At 44.6% G+C, this 27,008-nt stretch overlaps 1 protein-coding gene across 16 annotated transcripts in view; it reads right to left on the reverse strand.

Annotated features, from left to right (window-relative positions):
• Positions 1–27,008, reverse strand: part of ABLIM1 (actin binding LIM protein 1) — a 670,048-nt gene that overhangs the window by 503,264 nt on the left and 139,776 nt on the right. The window contains exon 1 of one of the 16 annotated variants that reach the window (XM_078643874.1): positions 621–1,101. The exons of the other annotated variants lie outside the window; for them this stretch is intronic. Within the exon in view, the coding sequence (XP_078500000.1) occupies positions 621–636 (16 nt within the window). The 5' untranslated portion in view covers positions 637–1,101. Of the gene's footprint in view, positions 1–620; positions 1,102–27,008 lie in introns of those variants that run through there. 16 annotated transcript variants of the gene reach the window in all.

Here is a 27,008-nt window from a genome sequence, read left to right on the forward strand (position 1 = left end):
ACACACCAAATATAATCATTTGCTTTAAAGAATAGTTCTACGATAGGCCTGGAAACATTTTTGGAATTTCACCACAGTCTCAATTAGTTCTACATGTAAAGCCCAATTTCAGGGAAAAACAAGCATTGTAATGTTCACCGCTTAAGGGAGCCTTTACATTACGTAATATGTTGCTAAACATCAAAGCCATGCACCCCACTGCCATCTTGGCACCCCCTTTTGATCTCCCATGGACACCAGAATTCCACTCCCGGCTTCCTCCTTGCCCTACATTGCGTGATCCTGGGCACATACAGTTATCTCTATAGCGTCGCCTTCATTCTCTTATCCAGCCCAAATTGGGAACGCTAAGAAACAACGCAACACTAAGGGCTATTCGGGAAAAATAAGAACGTTTGCATATCCCAAATGAGCCGGTCAGACACGTCCGTGATACAGGGCGATTAAATGAACGAGATCGGATGCCGCAGCACGCCCCATCTTTTTCTGGTTATCAGAGAGAAGCAGAAAGCGCGGGGAGCATGAGAGCATCTCTCTCGCGATGGTGACAGCCACACGCTAAAAACTGCGCCAGCATCATCGATCGGCAATGATGGCGAAGGCTCATATTGTCCATTTACCTTGTTCCTTCACCATGACGGCGCTCCCGGCTCAGCCGTGCGGTGGACTCGGCGGTGGCTGCAGGCGCGCCTGTGGGCGGGGCGGGGACCCTCTCGGTGCTGCTCCTGTTTATCCAGCAAGGTGAGGGGAAATCGATGGCAGGACGGAGATCCGAAAATGCTGCTTCACGTCACAAAAAATAAAAGCTGCGGTAATCCTTGCGGGTGCGGGCACTCCCTGCCGGGGCTGGCTGCGGCTGCGGGATGCGGCTGACAGAAATGGCAGCTCCGGGCTGGACTCTGCCCCGGCAGTGCGCCGTCGCCGCCGCTGCTGGGGCTGGCAGCTGCTGCTGGGCTGAGACAAATGCAGCATTCCTCGCCCCAGCCCTGCTCTGACACCACCTTACATTCCTTCAGCAGGGCGGCATGGCACATTCCCTCGCAGTGACGCCCCTCTCCCTGCCCTGCTCTGCCCGGCAAAGCTCTCTCCTGTCCAAGGGAGGCAGCGCTCTCCAGCCTGACGGAGGAAGCCCTCTCCCCCTCGAATTAAAGGCTCTGCTACCAGCAAATGCGCCAGCACCTCTGCTCCCCTCCCCCCCTACATTGGCACCTCTCTGCTGCCCCCACACAGCAATAACCTAAGTACCTGGGGATTCGCCTGCAGCTCAAGTAATCCTATGCCCCCTCCTGAAAAGTAACCTCTGCTCCCCCAGCAAAAGTGCTCCTGCCTCTCCCAGAAAAGACATCAATTTGCCCCTCCCTCCAACATAATTCACTCTACCTGTTCCAGAAATGCCCCCTGCCACTATGTTATGTCCCAGGAAAAGGTAGCCTTTTTGTCCCTAGCCCGGAAGATACACTTATCTGTCCCAAACAAAATACACTTATTTATAAATTGTTTTGTATAGCGCCACTCTTCACTAACGCCACTTCATAGCACATCCTCGCAGACTGTATCCCCAGTCCTCCAAAGAGGATGCTCGGTCCAGCCAAGCCAAACCTTCTGGTCTATAACCCCTTCCCACTCTTCTCTGCCGTCGAAACCCTGCAAGGGCCCCTTGTCTCCTTGCAGCCCTACATGGTACCCGTTTCTGTACCCACTAACCCTGCAAACAAAGGCTCCTCTGCTCAAACCTTGCAAACGTATCTTACTCTGCCCCCAGCCGAGGGGCATGTTGTCCATGTCCTGCTCCTCAGCCACATCGGATGGCAGTTGTGCGCCTGAGGCCACTGTAGGGAAGAGGGGCTGCTCGCGCCGGTGTTTATGGCCCCAGTGTGTAAGGAGGGGGCGAGTAAGGCCAAAGAGGGTCTTAGGAGGGGTCACCTAGCAACACAGACCTCTTTGGTGATCTTGGCAGATGCCACCAGCAGGCCATCTCAAGCTTTATCATGACGGATGTCAGCTGTTTGATGAACTCACAGCCGACACCTGGACCACCCGTAAGCTGACCCAACTTGTGTAATCAATAAACTCAAAAAAAGAAACAATTGATGGACGGAATGCTGGACAATGCAAACATTCACCCCCAGTCACAAGGATCTGGGTTAAATCCATCATTCTTTTGCTCACTACACCACCCCAGTTTGGACCTGGCCATATGCAAATCAGTCTTGACCCTGTTCTAGTGGGAACAGTCCAGCCCGAACTGCCAAGCCAGGTCCTCCCTGGACTGGAAACAAGCATCCTGGGACCGGTTTCAGGGCATCACCCTTCATCAGCCAGGTTAGCTTGAATCCAGTGGTGTAGTGAGCACGGGACCCACGTCTGGGCATACCCTTCCCACTTAGGGCGACATATGCAAGAAACTTGCAACATATTTTATCCACAAAGATTTGTCATTGACATTTATTTTGTTGCTTCCATGAGTTATCAGGTGTCCTCACATCCAGCAAGGGCTAGGGATAGCAATGCTGGGTGCACACATTCCACCCCAGGTAAACCTGTCCTTCTGGTGGTGCCCAGCACATGCTAAAAACATTTTGAGCAATAACACAGGATGAGACCACTTGAACAACCTACAGGAGGAGCCGATTGGCTGAGAAACCTATCTAGCTGTATATGCCTTACAATGCATGGTAAGTATATTCACAGTAAGGTAAACCCATATACATATGCATACATGTATATATGTATATGTATAACCTACCGGCAGTCACCAGTAGGTAGTTATAGTTAGGACCTAGTCTCCATTGGAAGAGTGTATTTTGTTTTGCCAATAACTTTGGTGCCATTTGATGAATCCTTGAACATTTTTCAAAACTAGTATGACACTCAATTCCGATGCTGTCTTGAAAGTATTGAGGTGATTCGTCACGTGGGGGCCACTTTTTCCCCATGCAATTTTCCATAGGAAGTTTAGACACAACTACAGCTCTAACTGCTTCCAGAATTACAGTAGATTTGGCAAAAAGGTAGTTGTTGGCCCAGAAAGCGATCTTTTTGTAAATTGGTGTGAATGTATTCAGTAGTTTTTGAGACAGTAAGAGAAAAAACAATTTGTACATATAGGGACATGAAGGCACCACAAATTCACCCGATCTTGTGCTGAGATCTGATTGGCTGCCAACTTTTCAACCAGGAAGTGTTAGCAGCCATCTTGGGACTCGGCTTCTGTTGAGTCCCACAAAACATGAAAAAAAAGAGAAGGGAGCAGGGTAGGAATACCCTGACCCTCTAGGCCTCTGGCGGTGGGCGGGGCAAAAAATGTTTAAACATTTTCTTTTTTGCTGTAATTGCGCAGCAGGGTCACAAATCCGCAGTGACATAAAAAAAGAAACAATCAATGTCTTCCACTCTTGTTTTTATTATAGCACCCGGATGTGGTAGGTCCAGGGCCATACTTTAAAAATCGGAGGGAGTCGCATGTGCCCCCTCCTAGGGCTTTAGAAAGCCCAGGGACCACCACATTCCAGGGCAAATCTGTATAAATGAATGCAAGGGAGCCCGCGAGCCCCCAGCACCCCTGGGGACTGCCATCTCCCTGGGACTCTTGAAAATATGTATGCGGGTTGGCCCGCTTGTGCCCTGGGGATCACCACCTCCCTGGGGCAAATCTGTTCAAATAAATGCGGGGAGGCCATCTCCCCACAGCCCACATACGAAGCGGGCAGCGGACTGCGACCGCAGGGGCCTTGGGCTGCCCCCACAGTTCCATTGCAAACTGGGTGCACTGGGGGAACCCAGGAGACATAGCCAGGGTGGGTTCCCCTGGGGCAAAATCGGCCCGGAAGGGAGGCCGCGCAGGCCCATTCCCTTATTCAAACTATGCATTTTTAAAGACCGGGCACCTGGGGAAGGGGTCTCAGGGTTTGAAATCGGCCTGGGGAGGAGGGCCGCGAGGCCCCCCTCACCCAATTTAAAATATATACATTTAAAGGCCAGGCGAGGCGGATAGGGCCTGGTGATGGGGGGGGGGGGCGCATGGCTCGCTTCCCCATTGACTTATGGCCAAGCCACAGGGAATGGGGTCCCCAAGGCCGTATGTGGCCAGGGAGGGGGACGCAAGGTCCCCTCCCACTTTAATAAATGCCTTTGGCCCCGGGGAAGTAGTGGTCCCTGGGGCTCAGGGGGTCCGCGCAGCCACCTCACAATTGTTTTAATAAAGGACATGGGGAGGTGGTGGTCACTGGGGCAGGGGGGGCGCATGCCCCCCGCATTCATATAAACACAAGCCCCAGGTATGGGTGGGCCCGAGGCATAGAAATGTCCATGGAGGGGAGACCTGTGTGCACTACTGGTTGGGAGATCAACTTCCCCTCGCTGATGATGGTCAGTGGGGACAAAGAACCCCTATTGTTGCGACAAGTAAGTCCTCCACAGCTGGATTGCTGAGATGTCGTCGGAGTCCCGCTGCTTTCTCAACCACTCTGCAAAGGGGCCCCCTGGCGCACTACTGGTTGGGGGATGAAGTCCCATTGGCTGCTGAGGGTCGTTGGGGGCCAAGAATCCCTATTGTTACGACGAGTTAGTCCCCCGCAACTGGATTGCTGAGATGTCATCAGATATATTTTAAGGCAACAAGGGAACCCAAAAAAGTCGACCAGGGACCTTGGGAGTTGATTGTACTTGGGAAATAAGCAATTAAGAACACACAAGGTTTGAGTGTATAAGGTGTTTCAAAGTGTCGCCGTCGACACTTTGAAACACCTTATACACTCAAACCTTGTGTGTACTTAATTGTAAAGGTGTTTAATGAAATTTGTTGCCTTTTGACATTGCTTATTTCCCAAGTACAACAAACCGTAAAGCTTTGCCTAAAGCCCCTTGTTTGTAGTTTTTCCCTGCTTGTATTTGTTTTCCATGTGTTAAGTAGGGCACAGGCTTGTGTCCTACTTCTTGTATTGTTTTGTAAACATTTTTTTCTATTGCCTAAAAGTAAATATTAGACCTCTGTCCGGCTGGACATGTCGATTCAATATAGTAACGACTGAGTCTATATTCATTGTTCTAATAGTCTCCCTTCTCCAGGGGACACTGTTGTTTAAAAGAGATGTCATCGGAGGCACCTCCCTCTTTCTCAACCACTCTGCAAAGGGGCCTCCTGGCGCACTACTGATTGGGGGATGAAGTCCCCTTGGCTGCTAAAGGTCGTTGGGAGCCAAGAACCCCTATTGTTGTGACAAGTAAGTCCCCCACAGCTGGATTGCTGAGACATTGTCCGAGGCCCAACACTCTTTCTCAACCACTCTGCAAAGGGGCCTCCTGGTGCATTACGGTTTGGGGATGACGTCCCCTTGGTTGCTGAAAGTCATTGGGGGCCAAGAGCCCCTATTATTGCTGCAAATAATTCTCCTAAAGAGGGATTGCCGAGATGTTGTCGGAGGCCCGACCCTTTCTCAACCATTCTGTATAGGGGCCTCCTGGCGCACTATAGGTTGCAGCCTCAGTCGTTCGATCACACTCACCTAAGGCACAAAAAAATTCCACTCCATTGTAGAGTGCAGAATGTATCAGTAACTCTGCATTCTCCTTGGAACGCAGAGTTGCAAAATTCCGCAAACTCCGCAAGCGGAGCAGAATTTTACACTCAGGCCTATTAAAAAAAAAAACTTTCAGCGACTTTATAGTTAGGACATAGAATTTAAAAAACCTTACAAATTCACTGAAAAAAACAAAGGAGGGACTTTATAGTTTGGAAAAATAATTAAAAAAACATTAGAAACTCACCGAAAAAACCAAAGGCTACAGGGACATTTTAGTTAGGCTCAGATTTCACTCATACATAACCATACAAATTCAGCAGGTATAGTTACCTGAGCTAACTATAATTTACACCTCCCCAATGCACTGCTTATGACCTCACTTATTAAATCACTCATGACATGGTCAGTGACAACACTGGTGACATCACTAATGACATCATTCACCGAACGACTCAGACACCCATTCACACCCCATATAAACTCTCATTCACCCTCTCCCACTGCCATACAACCCCTCACATACCCAGTCACAGACCCATATCAGTACTCACACAACCAATCACTTATCCAAAGAGCCACTCTTACATCCACTAACTCATACAGCCACTCACACACCAACAAGATCGCCCATATAGACACTCATGCACCCACTCACTCACCAATACAGTCACTCACCCATCCAGTCATACAGACATATAGGCACTTACACACTCACTTATACACCCTTAGAGCCACTCACTCAACAATATAGCTACTTACACACCCACTCACTTACCCATACAGCCACTGATATAGCCACTCACTCACCCATACATTCACTCACTCACCCACACAACTAATCACACACCATTCACTCACCCTTACAGCCACTCACACAATCATTCACTCTCAATATAGCCACTCACCTTCATTCACTTACCTATACACACACACTCAAACAGCTACTCACACACCCATACAGCTACTCATACATCCTCTCCCTCACCCATACAGCCACTCACATTGCCACTCAATCACCCATACAGCCACTCACACACCTATGCAGTCACTCACATTCCCACGAACGCATCCATACAACCACCCGCACACCCATACAGACAATCAGACATTGATTCACACACTGTTAGATTCACACAGACACTCATATGAGATATATTAGAAATAGTATGACTAGTTACTAGTACAGAAAGAATAGTAATTTAATTTATGCTGTAGCTTAGAATATATCTTTAAGTCTCAGAAACGTTTACAAAACACCTTCACAGGATGATGTCATCAGTGATTTCATCAGTGATGTAATTTGAGCTGTCATGAGTGATGTCACTGACCATGTCATGAGTGATGTAATATGTGAGGTCATAAGCAGTGAATTGTGGGGGCATAAGTTATAGTAAGCTCATGGAACTATAACTGCTGAGTTTCTATGGTTTTTTACAAGTGAAATCTGAGCCTAACTATAATGTCCATTTAACCTTAGTTTGTTTCAGTACATTTCTAATCATTTTAAATACTATTTCCTAACTACACCGTCCCTCTAACCTTTGTTTTTTTCAGCGAATATACATGCTTTACTTATTATTTTAGTGATGGCCCCAGTAACAATTTGTTATTTATCCTTGCTAATTCCATGTTTTGCAATTTAGCTACAAGACGTTATTGTATGTTCATCAATTTCCACTAGCCCTATTTTCATTTTTAGTGTATTTCACTCTCTTGACTCGGTCAAGATGTCTGCCACACTATGTTCATAGTCCTCTGTTCATGTTTATCACATTTCACTTGATTTAAATGTCTTGCACATCCACACTCATTTGCGTGATCAAGGCTTGTGAGAAGCCGAAACATGTAGCATCTGAATAAACACCCTTGGATTATCTCCTGTTTGGCGTTTCTGTGACGGCTGCTGAGAGCGTGTTTACACTATTGCTGTTTGGAGTGAATTGGATTTCCGGGTTGCTCGTCCGGAGCACACGCCACCTCCCTTGGGGCCCCTCGCATACCTTGGAGCTTGTTTTGGGATATTTTCAATAAGGTTGCACTGGGCCCGGCTACCTTAACACTGGACCATTCAGTACCGTTTGGAAAGGAGAAAAAGCAAACGCGGTGAGCGTCTGATTGCGGGTTGTGGGCTCTGCGTCCGTCCTTAGGGAGCGGGGTGTTGGTTGGTTCGCTTTCCGCCGCCGCGTTTCTGCGGGTTAACGGCGCGGCACCCTTTCCCCTTACTAGCACTCCCGCGAACAGCACGAGCACCTTGGATTCTAGACCTGTAATTTGCCTTGTTACGAGGAGATTATACCATTTCCGCTTATTTTATTTCTCCACCTTCCGAGGGTCCAGTATTTGCATTAGCAGGAGGAACTTTGTATTTACATAAGGGCGGCTGCCACTTATCGCCACAGAAAGTCATCTCTTCCAAGGGAGCTCACATATGGAGGAAGAAGACGAGAGGAGAGCAGCAGCACATTTGCTGTTTGCTAGAACCAAGAAGGGGGCCCCTACTTGCGATGCTGTTAAGAAAGACCACCATCCCCCACAAACCGTCAAAGATAAAATCAACAAACTTGAGAAACTTAAGAAAAATGAAATCTCCAAGTGGTGGGAGGCAACCTCCCTGCAGAATTATATTGACCAGGAGATGGTGCCCAGAGGACTGCGCATATATACCACTCCTACCTATGAGGCACCGAACCCCGATATGTTGACTGAGTGGTCCATAAATTCTGCCAACAGTTCTAGAAAAATGTTAGAAATTCTTGTCAAATACGCATGGTTAGACCGTGAGAGTCTATTAAAAGAAATAAATACACTGATGGAAGAAATAAGCACCCATGCTGACGATGATAGTGTTAAGAAACTAGTGGCAGAAATGAAAGAACGCTTAAAACGCCACGAGGAGGACATTAAAGCACGTAAAGAGAGAAAACTTCTGAGGGATTACAAAGATTATGATACTGGAAGAATCCTGACCTTCATTCGTAAATATGATCACCTTTATGCCAACACACCTGAGATTACACAAGATGGTAGCACAATGCAGGGTCAAGATGACTCCCTAGGATTAAGTGAGACTGAATCAGAAGTCTCTAATGTATCCACTGATGACACTGCCCAAGTAACAACCCCAGCCAGAAAACCGAATTTTTTAGACGAGTATCGTCATCTGCGCCGGAGCAGACGGACGAATCAAACCACTCCGGCACCACCACTGCCACCGCAAACCCCACAAAGAGGTCGGGGACGAGCCAGAGGACGAGCCAGAGGACGTGGAAACGCAGGAATAAGGGCAAGAGGCTTCGCCAGCGCTGGGAGAGGAGGCAACACAGGGGGCTACATGGGAAGAGCCAATACACGCTCCAGAAAAGGACTATGATGGATGACAATACGGTAAAGAAAACTGTTATTAATTTATCTAAAAGAACAATTACTGAAACTGAATTGACTGTCCTTAGCCTGGGGCTGTCCTTTTGTCCCTCAATGTACTTTAATTACACTGAATCCAGGATTGATGTTTTTAAGTATATTCGCAAACTTAAACTTAAGAAATGGCATAAACTGAAAGGCAGTATGGGACACCAACTGATACAACAACAGAAACCATCGTCCCAAACTGAGGATCTGTTCAGGATTGGTGATGTGGAGTCCTTGATTGACATTATACATCTTGAGAATGAAAATGAAATTGACCCTTTGACATTTAATGGTTATGCCCATGGTGACCCTAATGATACCACAAGTAACACCCAGCTTCTGATGGAAGCTAATTTTCTTATTGACAAAAGTGCTGTATCTGGTTTCAAACCCAAATCTACGTTTGTTCCCCAGATGGCCCACGACGCCATCGACACATTCCATGAATGTGTCAACAGAGAACTCAATAGTCTGAGACACAACAAAAAAAGATTTTTTAGATCTGGTCTTGACAACCTATCCCCCAATCAGAGGAAAGCTTTAAAATCTTTGGCTGAAGATAACACTATTGTCATCTGTCCTGCAGACAAAGGTGGCAATATTGTTATTATGGATAGGGACCTCTATGTGGCAGAGGCCCATAGACAACTCTCTGAAGGTAATTACTATACCACTACCACTTTTGAGAAGCACAATAAGAGTATAGTTGAACTGTGGGACAAACTTACTGATTGGAAGGACAAAGGGATTCTTGAATGGGAAGAGTACAGATTTCTTAAAAATGATAATCCCACCCTTCCTGTGCTCTATCTGCTCCCCAAGATCCACAAGAGCATGGATCACCCGCCTGGTAGACCCATTGTTTCCTCCCGTGGTAGTGCAGAAGAACATGTCTCAAAATATGTGGATCACTATTTGAGGGACTGGGTTCAGAGTCTCAAAAGCTATGTCAAGGATACCAAGGATTTCCTTGCTAAACTGAATGAACTTACATGGCATGCAGGTTATCTATTGATTACCATGGATGTCCAAGCCTTATACACTATCATTGATCACAAACAAGGCTTGGCAGCATGCCAACACTTTCTGGATGGACGTGCCTTACATTTCCGGGAGCATAGCAAAATGCTCCTTGAAATGATTGATTTCTGTTTGAAAAACAACTTTTTTCTTTTTGATGGTGCCATCTTCAAGCAAGAGATTGGTACAGCGATGGGTTCGTGTTTTGCGCCCAGCTTCGCGAATCTTTTTCTGGGGCTGTGGGAAAATACCATCTTCACGGACCCATCGCTTACCGAACATACCAGTCAGGTGGTTACGTGGTGGAGGTATATTGATGACCTCTTCATGGTTTGGAAGGGCACAAAAGAAGAGGCATCTGATTTTATTGAGATTCTCAACAATAATAGTCAGAATTTCAGACTCACGAGTAACAGACAGCATGACAGCAGAGTATCTTGATGTCAAAATTGACATCATAGACAATAAAATTACCACCTCCCTCTTCAGAAAAACAACAGCTGGCAATAGTATTCTACATGCCCTCAGCAGTCACCCGGAACCCCTGAAATGGAGTATTCCCTTTGGTGAACTGCTGAGGGCAAAAAGAAACTGCAGTACCGAAAGCAATTACCAACTGGTTGCATCTGATATGATGGAACGATTTAAACTCAGGGACTATCCGGCTTGGGTTCTTAAGAAGGCCAAGAACAGAGCTGATTCCATTACACGCAGCGAAACCTTGCGTGAGAATCCTGTTGAGGATATCAACAGTGAGGAGGATAAAACCAGACTCATCCTCACATATAGCAGAGAATCTAAAGATATACATAAGATTGTTTCGAGAAATTGGAACATTCTTACGAGTGACGCAACCATTGGTCATCTCATTGATAACAAACCCAACATCACCTACAGAAAAGGAAGGAATATCAGAGACATTGTTGTTCGCAGTGATATCACGAGGCATCTCAGCAACCAAGAGTTGGGTTTGAAGGGGTTCTTTCCGTGTAGCCACTGCAAGGCCTGTAAATCTAGCACCTCAGTTAAGAATGTCACCTACAATGGGGTTAGCAAGGCCATTAACCAGTTCCTTACTTGTACTACCATATTTGTGGTATATGTCATTGTATGTCCTTGCAACCTATGGTATATTGGCAGTACCACTGCATATGCCAAGAAACTGATTCTTGAGCATTACCGGGCCATCATACACAAAGATCCTAAATATCCGGTAGCCAGACATTTCAGTGAGCACCACTTCTCGAATCCTGCATTGATGAAATTTTTCATCCTTGAACAGATAACCAGGAATCCGAGGGGTGGTAATCGACTATTGAAGCTGAGACAAATAGAGTCAAAATACATTATTTCCTTTAACAGCAAGGCCCCGGGGGGGTTGAACCAAGATGAAGAACTTGCGGTTCACCTCAAAGATGATTACACCTAGTCAGGTTTTTCCTGGTTCCTTAGTCTGTGACTCTTTCTCCTTACTGTAGAGCTAGTTTACTTGTATGTGCACATGATATTATCATGTTGATTTTAATTCTGTTTTTCTCTTTCCAGTTTTACAGGATCTGTTCCTACATTGTTGGATTATTTGTCACCTTGTTCCTGTTCTGTTTATGAGCACGCCCACTTGGGCATCACTGAACACCTTGTGAACATGATTTGGACTATTTTGCAGACTTTGGGCAGTTGTGGAGCCCAGTTTGGGCTGTGACATGGACTTTGTTACTAGCAACCCCTTTGTTGACACGCAGGTTGCTCCTGAGTGACGGGACGTATATTCCCCCTCACTCGCTATTTAGAGTACACTGTCTCTTTAACATAGCGACAGCATTCGCACTTGCGTTGTGTCCGGGACTTTCCGGGTATTTCCTTTTGGCTGCGCGGCAGACCCGCCGACTGCAGGATTATTTTATCCATTTAATTTTCTGCTATTCGGCATTTGGATTAGTTTTGTTCCCATAACTACAGTGGATTGTGTTGGAATGGGCTTTGCTTTACTTATTATTTTAGTGATGGCCCCAGTAACAATTTGTTATTTATCCTTGCTAATTCCATGTTTTGCAATTTAGCTACAAGACGTTATTGTATGTTCATCAATTTCCACTAGCCCTATTTTCATTTTTAGTGTATTTCACTCTCTTGACTCGGTCAAGATGTCTGCCACACTATGTTCATAGTCCTTTGTTCATGTTTATCACATTTCACTTGATTTAAATGTCTTGCACATCCACACTCATTTGCGTGATCAAGGCTTGTGAGAAGCCGAAACATGTAGCATCTGAATAAACACCCTTGGATTATCTCCTGTTTGGCGTTTCTGTGACGGCTGCTGAGAGCGTGTTTACACTATTGCTGTTTGGAGTGAATATATATATATATATATATATATATATATATATATATATATATATATATATATATATATATATATATATATCGAAGCTCCAAGGTTCCCACCTGTTGGAGACGCACTCTGACATCCACTGCAGCAACCCTCATGAGGTAAAAGCCGGATCGGCGTGCGGATCCAGTTCACAGCATGCCTGTCGATTCACGCTGGACGCGTTTCATGCTCATTGCACTCTTCAGCGGCGCGACAGTCATTTTGGCATAGAGGCCACACCTCTATATATATACCTAGTAGTTATAGTTAGGACCTAGTTTTCATAGGAAAAGCATTTTGTGACTTGCTTATATCTTTGGTGCTGTTCACTGAATCTTCACGAAATTACAACATTTTCCAAAAATATGTGCCGTGATTCTAGTTGTGCTTGGAAAGTTTTGGGGTGATCTGTCAAGCGGGGGATGAGTGAGAAAAAGGAAGAGGGGGTAGAAAAAGTTTTTTTTCCCATGTAAACTCCCATAGGAATATTAGATATAACTACAGCCCGAACTGCTCAGACAAATTTCACCAAATTTGGAAGAAAGGTAGCTGTTGGTCCAAAAAGCAACCTTTTTGTAAATTGGTGGAAATCCATTCAGTAGTTTGGGAGATATTAAAGAAAAAACAAATCTAGATATCCAAGGACGCGAACACTCTGCATATCCTCCTGATCTCATGCTGAGATCTGACTGGTTGCCAACACTTCAACCAGGAAGTGTTGGCAACCATCAAAAGCTTAAAAAACAGAAAAGGGGGTAAGGTAAGAATACCCTGACACCATAGCTCTGGTGTCCCAGAGGGACCCCGCCAGGGCAAAAAAAAGCATGTTTTATTGCCAAAAATCGGATCTGCGACTCCGGAAAAATTGTGAAAAATAAAAACAAGTGCGGGCTCCCGCACTTGTTTGGGAAAAAGATCTGGTTGGGCCAGGTTCCAGTGGGATTGTGTAAAAGAAGGAGAGGGGTGCACAAGGACCCCCCTCCTGAGGCTCATGGAGCCCTAGGGACTATAACCTACCCAGTGCTAAATAACAGTTAATGGGGGAGCTATAGGGGCTCTATTAGCCTGGGGGCCCACCACATCCCCAGAGCTGAACAAATAGAAGTGGGGGGGCTTGCGGAACCCCCTGACCCGCGGTGAGCACCACCTCCCCGGGGTTAAATAACATTTAATGGGGGGCTTGCGGACCACCTGACACTGGGGACCACCACTTCCCCGGGGCCAAAAACTTCCAAAACAATGGGAGAGGCGCAGAGCTGCCCCCCTCCCGGGTCGTTCTTGGTCCCTAGGACCACCACCTCCCTGGGACAGGCCTTTGAAATTCAAAGGAGGGGGGCCACACAACCCCCCTTCCAGGAGCCAAAAATGGCCCTTGGGGCAGCCACCCCAGGGACGGCTCCTGCTGTGTCCTGGGGTGAACATCCCCTGGGACATAGCTGTTTGTTTTGGCTTTGCGGGAAATGTAACAGTTCCCGCTAAGCCAAAGCAAACACTCTTGTTCCAGGTGGCGGGAGCAATCACAGCGCTCCTGCCCACTGGAAGTGGAGGTTTCAACTCTTTCCCTGCTTGCAAACATGCAGGCAGGGAAAGTGATCAAACTTTTGCTTCTGCTTGATGTGTATATATGTATATATATGGTCACAGATCCCCACCTTGTATCATGAAAGAAATTAGATAACATGCACACAAAAGCGATAGATGTAAAACTGTCTATAAATGTTAATATGGATCTATAATAGATCTATATTATTAGGATGCAAAATCAATAGAACAGTGGAACTGGGCATGATAATGTAAACATTTGTAACAGATGTGTACAAGAAATTATTTTACATCTTATGAGCTTTGACCCCTGAAGAGGCAGAGACCGCTCTATAGAAAGCTACAAATAAATAAATGCACACTCTCTACTACTCAGTAAATAAAGTTCTTCTGCTCCTGCCCAGAAAAAGCACCACTCACCCCAACCAGGCTGTAATCTGCCTAGGGTAGCTTATGTTCCAGTTCAGGGAGGCCCTGCCCTAGCACTTCAATCTATTATGTTCCTACTGGAGAAGGGCCAGCTCTGATTTGCATATGATAGGCCCTGTCTAAAGTGGAATAGTGGCAAAGAAGAAGGGAAACTAGAAGTGTTTTATTTGTGCCAGTGTCCAAAGTGCTGATCAGACACGTGCGGCTGGCACTATAAAATGTCAGTGCTCCGAATAAGGGTGTGTAGACCTGAATTCACCGCAGGCCTCTTTAATTCGCTGCCACACACTACCTGGCCCGATATCCCAGGTTTCTGCTTCCTACCTGGGTGACAGATTTTCTGTCTTTCTCTTCTTCTATTTCCGTTTTGTGTGATTTTCCCTCTCTTGTTTGTGGGAAAGGTCTGATAAAGAGAAAAAAGTGCTGGTCCGCAAAAATAAGTGCTGGTGACCCCACTGACAACCCCCGGCTCGACTTAAGCACTGGAGACTGGAATGCAGCTCGAGTAATTGCCTATGGGTAATATTTTTGCAAGTATTCTAGCCACCACCTAAGTGTGATGGGTAAACTCAGACGTGGATCCTATGTTTTTTGTGCCACAGGAATCAAGCTGTGCCTACCTGATGAGGCTCCACTAGGCTGAAACAGGTCTTGTGTTACTTGCGTTCCTAATCAGAGATGACCTGGCCTGACCGATCAGGCTGGCCTATTCCTATTGGAGAAGGACCTGCTCTGATATGAATAAGATGACAATTTATCTTGTAGCGTTAACTGAACACACCGGCCCTGCGCTGCTCACACACTAAGCCAGTAACCTTTATAGCTCACAATTTACTAAAATACAAGTTGGCATGGGGAGCTCTATCAACACATACCATAATTCGTTTTTCTCATATTTGTTATATCAATGTACCTTATTCAATTAGAATTCCTATTTGATGTCACAGATTAATTACACTTTTAAATATGGGGTGTGAGCAGCAGGTGTACCCTAACTAGGCAGTTGATCTAGAAAAGAACTCTCATAAAATGCATTATCACCCACGATGGTATCCTCACACTGAGTAGGTGTGTGTGCCTACCCCTGCTTGGAGTAGCTTTCTTAATTTTAAAGTCAGGTCTTCAGCATCTTGAGGAATTTAAGAAGAGAAGAGGAGGCTCTTAGGAGGCTCTGAGGTTGAGCGGAAATTTGTTCCTTGCTTTAGGAGCGTTGTACGAAAAAGTCTGTCCTCCGGATGTAGTTCTGATATGGGAGAGATGTGTGTGAGTAGGAGTCCTGCAGAGCAGAGGTGGTTGGTGGAAAGAGATAGACTGTTCAGGTAGGTGGAGCCTAAGCTGTGTAGGGCCTTGAATGTGTGTGTGAAGCGTTTGAAATGAGCATGTTTGTGTATTGGGAGCTGATAGAGATCCTTGTGGTGTGGTGTGCTGTGAGTTCTATATGGGAGGTTGAGGATGAGTCTGACTGTTGAGTTCTGGATGGTTTGTAGTCTTCTAGTGACTGGTTGCTGGGGATACCCGTGTAGAGGATGTTCCCATAGTCCAACTCGCTGGTGAGTAGGGCATGAGTGACAGTTTTTCTGATGTGACTTGGGAGCTATTTGAAGATCTTCTTCAGTATCTTCAGGGTGTGTAAGGAGGATGCAGTGACAGCGTTGACTTGTGTGGTAATCTCCAGTTTGCTGTCGATGATGATTCTGAGGCTCCTGGAATGAGTGCTAGGTGTGGGTGGAATAACAAACCGAGTATATAAAAGACAGTTACATTTTGTGTTTTGTGATATTAACGTGAAATCAAAGAATAACAGGATGGTTTTAGGCTTGTGTGATGTGAGAGATGTTTTAGAGTTCATATATGAATTTTATATCAAATAATTGAATAAAGTAAATTAATAGAACACATCTGAGATACATTTTTGTAATGGGTTGATAAGAGCTCCCTAAGCCAACTTGTTGTGTTAAATGACTAAAGTGTCTCTGTCTGATGGGACATCATGAATGAAAAACAATGGATTGGTATCTAATAATAGTGGAGATACCGCTGTTCCCTGTTAGCCACAAATGTATGATGAATCTATAGGGGAGTTAGTTTGGTCAAACGTTTGTGGTAGACTTTGAAGTGAACTAGAGGCACCATTTGGTGTCATTGTGCCAGGAGCCTTACTATCATATCTGATGTTCTTCAGATTCTTGTGACGAATATATATTCTCAGCAACCAAAAAATACAACAATGAAACGGGTGAGGACAAAGTTCAGGCAAAAGCCAGTGACATTACCAAACTTCTGTCTTTTGGAGATAAAGTCAAATTTCTTGCTGAAATCAGAAAACTCAGATGTTTTAGAACAAGAACACGGCTTGCTGCTTGGCTGAAAGGTTTCTTCAGTGAAAATTCTCACAGCTAACCTCCCTGAAATGCATTTCCTTACTTCAATTCTCCATATTTGATGGAATGATATGCATTCCAGTGAGGTTAATTAGGATGAAGAAATGCATTCTGGGTAAATGAACACGTGGGTTAAATGCTCGATAAGGCACATTTTCTATGTTTTTTTATCAAATATTTTTCCGAGCTTTGGCAGATGAATTGCGAGTTTAATTTAATCTCATTATGAGTAGGCTTCCTTATTTTGCAGCCTGTTGCTAGATTCATGCTTGGTGAAATGAAGTGAGAATTTCCTTAGGGCAGATACGAAATATGTGTAATGTAATGCTAAAAACATTTCTAAAAGTCCTGTGAAGAGCTTCCAAGGCGAGGTGAGAGTGGAAAATTTGATTTCATGCCCGCAGGGTCTGGGCTCTTCCCATGTGATACCATGGTTGCTATATGCTATTAACCTAGCAATGAAGATAATTTCTGTAAGTCTTCACAGTGATAACTTATACATTGTTTAATCCTTTTGACTATTTACAGATGGACATATGGGTTTTGGGCATTGGACATCATATGACGATTTAAAAACGCAAACGAAATTCCACCAGAGAAGGAAAAATCCTAGCAGAAAGAAATTGGCCCCATCATAACGGATTTACCTCAACAACAATTAAATAAATGTTCAAGATTCCGTAAAATACTAATGGAGCCAGTGGAACCTGTTGGAAACGAGCTGGCTTGTGTTTTCACCAGGGTCAGCCTTGGTGTCATGGCGTGTGGCCTGTGTGTAATGCAAGCAGTGCCCGTGTTGGCAGATGGCGGAGTTCAGGCACACACAAAGTCGAAGTGACATGCCAAGGGTGAGTTAACGTGCCCAGGGATGAAGCCGCAGTTACGTGGGCACCTGGCGCCACACAGTAGGCAAATTAGGTGGGCTAACAGGTCGCCAAGTTAGGTGGGATGAAAACGTCGAGGAAAAAAAAAGAATCTGAAAAAAAATAACAAGGCTGTGATGGCAGCTAGACTAGGGACGTTCGTGGTTCCACAGCTTCTAACTAACATTTCCGTGTTGCATGACGCATGCACGCTTCACTGCGTACTGTGCAGAAGTGCCCCACAATAGACCAGCGGCGTCAGCCCAGCCGGGCCCTGCTGACCGCTGCAGTCCTATTCATGAGCGTGGATTGGAGGCTTCCTGAGCTCGGATTGGCTGAGAGAAACGTCTGCCTCAGTGACGAGATCTGCTGAAGATGAACTGTGCACGATTAGCAGTGGGTGGCTTTCAGCACTCCACACTTTGATGGAGACTTCACCTCTTGATAGGGCTCTCTGTGGCTGGTGTTGTGAGTGCTTTTGCTTCTCTATTATGAGCTCCCAAGAAGGGCCATGGGCCGTATTACAAAAAGTGCCCCGGGGGCGCAACGGGCATGTGCATCCACTTTGTGTGTATTGTGGTATTATAGACGGGGGTGCAGACGCTTGTGTGTCCCCTTCTATAATACCGATAGTGCACTTAAAGTGCCAGCGCTATCAACAAAGGGTGTTCCTTCACTTGCATAGGGGTGTGCCCTATGCAAATGAGGGAATTCCTTTGACTCTGCATCCACGCCACATTACAGAAGCGGGCGCAGAGTCAAAGGAGCCCTCAGTAGACGCACTGACAGTGCGCTATTTAAAAGGTGGTGCACTGTCAGTGCACCCCCTGAAATCAGCCCTCAACATGGGGTAAAGGGGGTCCCCGATGGACCCCTCCGACATCCCCTTGCAGGCAGGTGCAGTCACTGACTGCACCCACCGGCAAAGGGATCTTTATTACCCTTTGAAAGGCAGGCGGGTGATGCCTGCACAGTGATCATGGAGCAGCTGCTCCGTGTTTTCACATGAATGCGCTGCTCAGGGCAGTACATTCACTGGGGCGCATTGGCATTGCTTGTGCCCGGCGCACCTTTTCGAAGATGCGCTGGGCACAAACAATGCCAATACGTAATACGGCCCCAGGTAGGCAAAATAACAACCCCCATTTGCATCTTTATGCTGAGCATTTGTTTCAGTCAAACTCCTTAAAATCAATTTCAACGCTTCCTTGAAATGCTTAGGGTCTTGTACCAATAATGCACACATTGTAACCATGGCCATCAATTTACTTCAGCTATCAGAAAGGGTCATATTCCACCTAAATGTATTCAATTAAAAAAAAAATTAAACTATTAGTGAATAATATATTTTTCACCATTAGCGTAAATAAAAAAAAACTGACTGAAAACACGGAATGTGCAGCCTCAACTGATGTCCATAAGTTCCTTCCATGTGTTCCTGGCACTAAGTTTGCCACCTTTAATGTCAGGAGTCACAAAGGCAGTGCCAGGGGTCACAAAGAGTAAGCCCAGTGGTCATAGCTGCGACCCCTAAATGACATTCATGGTTGTAACCCTGAAAATAATCCATGCAGTCTTTCTTTGATAGAGAGTTCCATGCCAGATTTTAAGGATAACCCCTATGTAAACTTCTCATATTTAAATATCTTGTACCAAAACGTATCTCTTTATCTCATTTGGATGTTTTGAACATTTTGGAAAATCTAGCAAACTTTGTCCCATCTCCCCTTTCTTTCACTGAGGAATTCTGGACAAGCAGCCTCCTGGAAAATACTTAGAGGTGTCAGTCCAGATCGATGTGCACCTCTTGTCCTCTCCATTAACAAAGCATTTCAAAATGATAAGTAAACATGAATATGCTATGGTTTAGGAATTTTGATCATGTGTGAGAGTGTAGAATAGAACCCAAACCTTCTTTCAGAGGTCTGAGATAATTCACTCAGGGTACAAAGCTCTCGAACAGCAGTTCTTAACATGTAGTCCTGGGACTCCTGGGTGGCCCCAATGCCTACTCAGGGGATCTGCGATAGCTTAGAAAATAAAATATTGTTAACAAACTAATAAGGTGCATATAAATAAAGAAGCAAAAGGTAAAAATGAAAATGTAAACATTTTCTGTAATTGTGAAAAAATGTGTAAACGGATGCTAAAAATTATTCGCACATTGATTCAGGGGAGCAGTGCAAGTGCATCAAACAGTGTGTAGGAACAGATTATTGTATGGCTTGATTCCTAGTATGGGTGCCTTCAACTAAATTTAGAAAAGCTCTAACCTTCCTATTAAAATGAAAATAAGGATTTTTTTAAATATTTGTTTGTGGATTAAATAAAATATTTCATCAATTGTGTATTTGTTTGATGAAGTGGAGAAGTGTGGCTCACTGGTTAGAGGAGGCAGACCCTGAAGCAGAGGTCAGACCCGGGACTAGGGTTCAATTCCCGACGCGGCAGGGTCTTGAGCCCAAATATCCACCGACTCGATAATTCTCGTTTCGGTGCCTACTCGAATCACGGGTTCACACTCTGCAGCTCTGGGCATTAGCCTGCTTAATCTCCACTACACCCCCCCCTGCGGCGGGATGCCAGGCTTTCACCTTGGGGATGCCCATTACGGGTATCTCACAGGGAATAGCCAGGACGGGTTCCCAAGGCAAGCGCCAAGATGCCTGCGGGTAATCGAGCGCTATATAAGAACGCATAATAATAATAATAATAATGCTTCTTTCCATATTTTTGTGTATTGAGTTGCAGTTCAAATCATCAAAATAGTTTAGACTGGGGATCTAGATTCCAGTAATCACTCAGTAGGGCTCCCCGGATTCCAATAATGATTAGGTGGGGGCTACAGATTTCAGTATTGATTAAGACGGAGTCTCCAGTAGTAAAAAGTTACGAAACCACCGCCGCAGTGCTGAATGCCCGCGATGTAAGGCACAGGTGGCGGACTTCATTCAGATGGTTTGGACATGCCCCATGTTGGACCCCTATTGGGATGAGGTACTAACACATCTTCGGAGAGCCATGGAATGGGATATACCAAAAGAACTCCGACAAGTAATTTTGGGGCACCTACCTAGCCCTAAAGGTCGAAAATTAAGTAGGATCTTTCTCTCTATACGGCTCCTATTAGCAAGAAGACACATTATCATCGCATGGCTCAGACCCAAGCCCCCCAAGGTGGGAGACTGGATGTATGGGCAACAGCGGGAAGGGTGCGGATGCAGAGGGTACATTAGGACGAAAAAGAGGAGGAGGACCTTTGAGCATGGTCTCAAATGATGGTAGACCTTAGGGATGACCAAGATTCAGGAGCACAGGTCTCTGTAGTCACAAGAGAGCGAGCATCACAGGAGAGGAATTAGGAGGTAGACATGTCGTGGGTTAATATGCAAGGTTGAGAGTGGGATATAGTAATCATGTCTATAGTAACATTGGAACCATTACTTAAAGTTTGGGAGTGGAAGGGGGGGGAGTAAGGTGGGAGTTAAAAGTTGGCAAAACTCATTTGGACATTATTTGAGTACTGTATATGCACATAAGTCAGGTGGGTATGATGGGCGAATAAGAACCTATTCTCCCCCTGTTAGAGTCCTTTGCCGTGTAAGGTTAGACAAATGTGAGAACGGGAAAAAGATATGTTCAACAGCTGTAAATGTTTGGGAGGGGAAAGTCGGGGGTCTACACAGATACTTCGATATCCAGCTGTAAAGCAATGTCTATATGATATTAATGCCAATCAAATTTATGGGAAAAAAGGACAGTTAAGAACCACCGCTCTAGAACACCGACCCAGCAAAATTACAGATGCATTCATCCTGAAAGAATTGTAAAAAGCAGCTATAGCATTCATGTTTCCCTAAAGATTTATAGCAAATCAGGTTCTTAAGATGGGTTCCGCCGAAAGATTTGCACAAGCATCTGCACGCTATATAAGTGTTTCTCTCTCATACCGACATCTCGTATGGTGAGTGAGTCAAATAATCACGACATTTCTAGGCTTCCTCTTAAAGGGTCTGGGGCAGAGACAGTCACATGTCAGAGATTTCTGACAGCAAAACTGCTTTGAATTGCTGTCAGAGGTGTTGGCAACCCCCAGACCCAGCCCTTTCTCTATAGCACCAAAAACTGCATTGTGGGGTAGAAAAATACTTATAAAGCACACATTCACAGCTTTGTAAGGCTGATGAGGCTGTAAGATTTGATGGGAACAGGATCTCCGCAATACATTTGTGAGCAACCTAGAACGGCAGTGGCTCCACTAACCTTGGCACTGTGCAAGGAGGCTTTCAGCTCTAGTGTCACAGGTTGCAAAAGTCCAGTGCTGGCCTGTACATATGTGAACTGGCATTTGTATTCTCATTCATACTTTTTGTGGGAACATTTTCTACCTGGGTAAAAAGTAGAAACATGCCCAAAATGACTCCACTGACTCACAGTTGATGCAGCGCAGTGCGTGCTGCACCTATTCAAGGCAGAGCGCATCACAGAGGTGTTGCAGGTGCTCCACCGAAATCACACAAACCTCTAAGAAGAGGTTGGGCTCGGCCCGGGAAGAGGGGTGCTAGCACGTTGTTTTCCTTTCTCAGTGTCTCTTCAGATTGGTGTGGCTGCTACTGCTTGCATCCTGCTTGCATAGTTCTGGCGAATAATTTCTTTTCACCATGCAGTTTATTTTTCTAAGGAGTGTTGTTGTTAGACCCTTAGCAAGGAGATGCTTGCTCTGTATTCGGAACCTGATCCCTGCCCATTCACGCACTGGGCTGTTTAACCTTTAATTGCCTACACGAAAAGAGGACAGTCAGGAACAACATTTTATTTTGCATTTCAGAAGTCTGCCAAGTGCTTCTTAACACATGATAACACCAGTTATTCCTGGCTTTTCAGTCAACAGCATGTCACATCGTGGGACTTGCAATTTGCTTTTAATACTGTCATTCTGGTCCCCAAACCTAAGCATGCAAAGTGCTGTTGGCCAGTGTTGGACTGGACTATAGGGCAATCAGGCAGTGCCTAATGGGCTGGTCTGACAGACTACACGGCCCAGGGAAAGACAAACTATGTTGAGCGACAGCTGACCATGCAGACAAGTGTGATCACAGGGAGCTGTTCTCACTCCCCCCGCCAGTTCAAGTTTAGAATTTTAATAAACTCGGTTCCTCTCCAAGAGCAAGGGGCTCTACTACTTTTCAACCGAGCACTGACTCGGCAAGGTGACTTCCCCATCACTCCTGGATTTAAAGGAGGTAGGGTAAGCACCTAGGGATCACAGTGTTGTGAGTCCTGAAGAGAGCCGGGATAGTAATTTTGCTGGTTGAAACATGTCGACGCTTTTGCAGAGTGGAGGGGTTAGCGTCTCATTATAAGCTCCCTAACCCAGCATCCACATTCTTTTTGTTTAAAATCTGGACAGGGTGCCTAACATTAAAATTATAACAAGGACTCCGTGATACCAGTTTTATACCACTTTCTCTGCAAATGTTTCTCACTTGTGATCCTACACTGTATGTTGTATTGTCTTCCCCCTCCCTATTGCTCCACCTCCAGCATTGGTTTGCACGGAGGTGTGCTAGCAGCCCTATGATGAAGCATGACACAGTTTGCTGTGTGTGAGGGCAGTTTTATTAACTTGGTGTATTTCCCCTACACTCATTCACCACCACGTAGAGTTATCATCCCTCTTCTATTTGTGTGTTTGAGACTAGTGTGTGGGCCAGTTTTCTTAGCAGTTTCTGGTCAAGTGGGCCAGTTTTACTGATGATTTCCCTGATATTACCACAAACATCGCCTGCAGCAAAAACAAGTGCATGCAGTCTCCCAAATCTTGCAAAATACCCATACAGTGTGTCTTTACAAGATCAAAACTTGCCTGATTTACAAATGTGAGCTACTTTTTTAGGTATCTGGTTTGCTAATGGGGGCCACTTTCATTTTGGTGCTGGGCCGATTTTTTGTGCCTGTCCGACCTTGTTGTTGACTTAAATGTCTAAATTGGGCAAAGGTGTTTTGCATGATATCTAGTTCCTTGCAAGTTATGTTTTAACATTTTACATAGTTGTCTAGTCCAATTAATAAACAGCTTGTTTCATGTGTAAGACCAAAATTAAACTCTGCTTATATAGTTTGTGAGGGTTTACTCATTATGTTGCATCATGCATTAAAATGAGCATTAATCAGTGCTTAATTTGTAAATTATTAAGTACAGGCTTTCAAATATTTGTAGGAGGCCACACCCACTTCCCCTGGCTCCACCACTTCCTCCACTGTCTCTTCCCACTTACTATATTGGCTCCACCCACATCCTTAACTGGCACTGAAAGCCAGATGTAATATCCGATCTGAATTTCAGCAAAACACGTTGTTAATAAAATCAAGGTAAACCCACAAAAGAGACTGGATGTCATAACTTTTGGAACCGAAGATGATGAACTTTTTCTGACCACGAAAGGCCTGACTATAACGTAATGCTTGAATTACTATCTACTTCTGATGTGTTTTGTGTCTCAACTGGCTTGATTTAAAATAACACCCTAAACTGCCCCAGACCAGTCTATTGGTAAAAGAGAGTACCACACCTGACACATTTGTCAATTCTTTTGCTCTGAGAATTTGGGGAAGTCGCATTCCACTGATATATGTACACCAAGTTGTTACCAAAGAATATATGATATTATAGAGCTGAGAGGTACAAGCCCACTATGAAGGCATTTATCACATGAAGAACATACTGGACTCTGCTAGATGCACAGTATGCACCTCTCTGGCATATGCACTGCCTGTAACTCATTTATGCACATCATTCAGTGCTGTAATATGCACAATATGGACATCTAAAACCTCTGATTATATGCATATATCATGTCTCCAAAATGTGTATATATCATAGGCTCATGTAAAATGTAATGTCACAGGTATGCCTATAGTATACAATGCAGACCCTTTATACATGCACAGTATGTAATGCTGTAGTATGGTATCTGAAAATTACTCTTTTCACATGTTCAGATAACTTCAGCATTACAGCGCATATAATGGAGGACTGCAAATCTCACATACCTAAGTCAGAAATGCCTATATGTGCAGGCTGCTGTTTAGTTGGCCTGTTATATATGGCAGATTGTGAAGGCCTCTGCATATGTGCATCATATGGGCAGCTGATATTTTCCCTACAAGCCTCTGGCCAGCTGATATTTGCCCAGTGCTTCAAACCTTTGGCAAATGCATATTCTGTGGACAATGAGTGCCCAGTAGTGTAGGCTTCAGGCATGTGCACGTTATGTGATCAAGGAACACTTGTCCACATTTTAAATGTGTTTACATCTAATATTCAGGATAATGACTTGTGTTTTCAATATTTAACACAACATCAGCACACTAATATTGTTGCAAATAATCTCTGAAGCGCACTCCCATTTCTCATTTGAGAGGTGCTGTTTTTGTCTAAAATAACTTTTTTATGGAAATTACATGAAACATAAACACAGCATGTCTCTGCAAAATGTCCATAATAGACTCCCACATTAAAAAGGAAAATGGTATTTAAAACAATATGTTTAAGAATTATTCAAGGTAATCAGGGCAAGACTCTCAGCAGAACAGAGCTAGCTTTAAAAGGAGCCCCCCTGAAAAGCCTTGGGCCCTGTGCTAGAGCCCACTTTGACCATGCCTTAAAATGTCTCCACTGCTGGGTAGGCCAAGGGTTTCTCACTCTGTAGTGTAGTGCTGCTGAAAGATCTTCAACAGCATGTGCACCAAAAAAGTTGCCTGAAAGTACAACTAATGTAAGAGGATACACAGATGTGTGCTGCAAAACAAAAAGCAAAACAGGCAGCCAAATGCAAGGAGGGAAACTGAATTAAAGGGAGTCAGAAAGGGATGGAATGAAAAACAGCAGACAGAATGAGTGGAGGCGAATGAGCTGCAAGCATAGAATGTGAATAGAGATAGAGAACAAGAGAGAGAGAAGAAGACAGAGCCTGAAAGAGAGACACACATGAAGAAGAGAAAGACTTGAGGTAATGAGATGGATGAAGACAAAGCAAGTGCTATGAAGCGTGCAAGCAAAAGAGAGAGATGGAGAAATCTGGGAGAAAAAGGAAGAGGATTTAAAAAGAGGGAAATGGAGTACATCTGTTGGAAAAAATGGAAGGTGGGGAAAGTTGAGCTGGCAAAGAAAGATATATAGACAAGAGTGGATGGATAGGCAAAGTATAGAAGGAGTGGAAAGTTATTTTTTGTTTTGCCATTAACAACAGTTTTGTAAAGAATAGTGATGTCCTCTTTGATCCAACGGAATGCTGGTCAAAAATAAACAATGATGCTCATGACGTGGTGTTGTATGGAGCAAAAGTTGATGGCCAGATCAAATGATGGTTTGCTTTAATCGCAGGTGAAAATCAACCCCACGTCACCCATGGAAACCTAAATACTTTACTGGTTTAGCTAAAAGTCCATCTAAAGGGACGTTGTTGTGTATTTAATTGATGGCTCCACGTCATTAGGTAAAGGCTAATCTAGTCATGTACTTTTGTTTTAGTAAACTGTGTAATCTCGTTTTAGTTCAATGGGTATAATTAAAGCAAACCAAGATTACAGATCCCAGAATGCAATGGGATGTTAAAGAAAATCCAAGGTGTCTAGCAAGTTACAAGAAGTCATCCCAATCCCCTATACATGGACCACGTATTGAACTGTATGAGCGCCTTACCAATGCCTCTGAGCCCGGTCAGTGGTGGGGATCATGAAGAAAAGCAGGCTCATTCGATCAGATGTTTGTGCTGCCCACATTTCAAAAATTCAGAACTGGTGAATAAGCCATGGCAATAGTTTGGGGAACACTTTTAACGTGGTTAGCATTGCTGGGGAAACCACTTCCTTGGTAACTATACTACACCTGTCACTGTAAAGCTGGAGTTTTTTCATTCTAAAGCCTATGTCCTGATCACAAAGTGGACGTTATTGTGTGTAGAATTTATTAAATTTGCATTGTAATGAACTGCAATTTCATTAAACAGATTCCAAGACACATTTTTGACATACTTGATTGCACTCTCGACTACCAAATGTTTGTATTGTACTATTGTTTAATACAATGTAATGTAATTCTTTTAAGGATATAGTTCAAACCTTAACTGCAATTATGACGGGTTTATCATTTGGTAATTTAAATCCATGTGTTACAAATACTGCAATCTCCAGCATCCATGTTTCAAGCATATTCGTCCTCCTCATTCCCTATTACCATTGTTTTCACTTTCTCTTTATATTTACAAAGCCCTAGCTCTCTGCTCGGCGTGCTTTTTTCAGATCTCTGTAAAATACAGTAAGAAAGAACACAACACGGTGTGGATCAAGAAATGAAAGAGGGTACGCAGCTGGAAACCTGGTTGCTGTAGAAACACCACGTAGACACATTATTCATTATCGTTCGGGTAGCCCGGCAATCAGGATTGTAGGGCAGGTCATCTGCAGT

Source organism: Lissotriton helveticus, chromosome 5_1, assembly GCF_964261635.1.
Source record: "Lissotriton helveticus chromosome 5_1, aLisHel1.1, whole genome shotgun sequence".
Taxonomy (NCBI): Eukaryota; Metazoa; Chordata; class Amphibia; order Caudata; family Salamandridae; genus Lissotriton; species Lissotriton helveticus.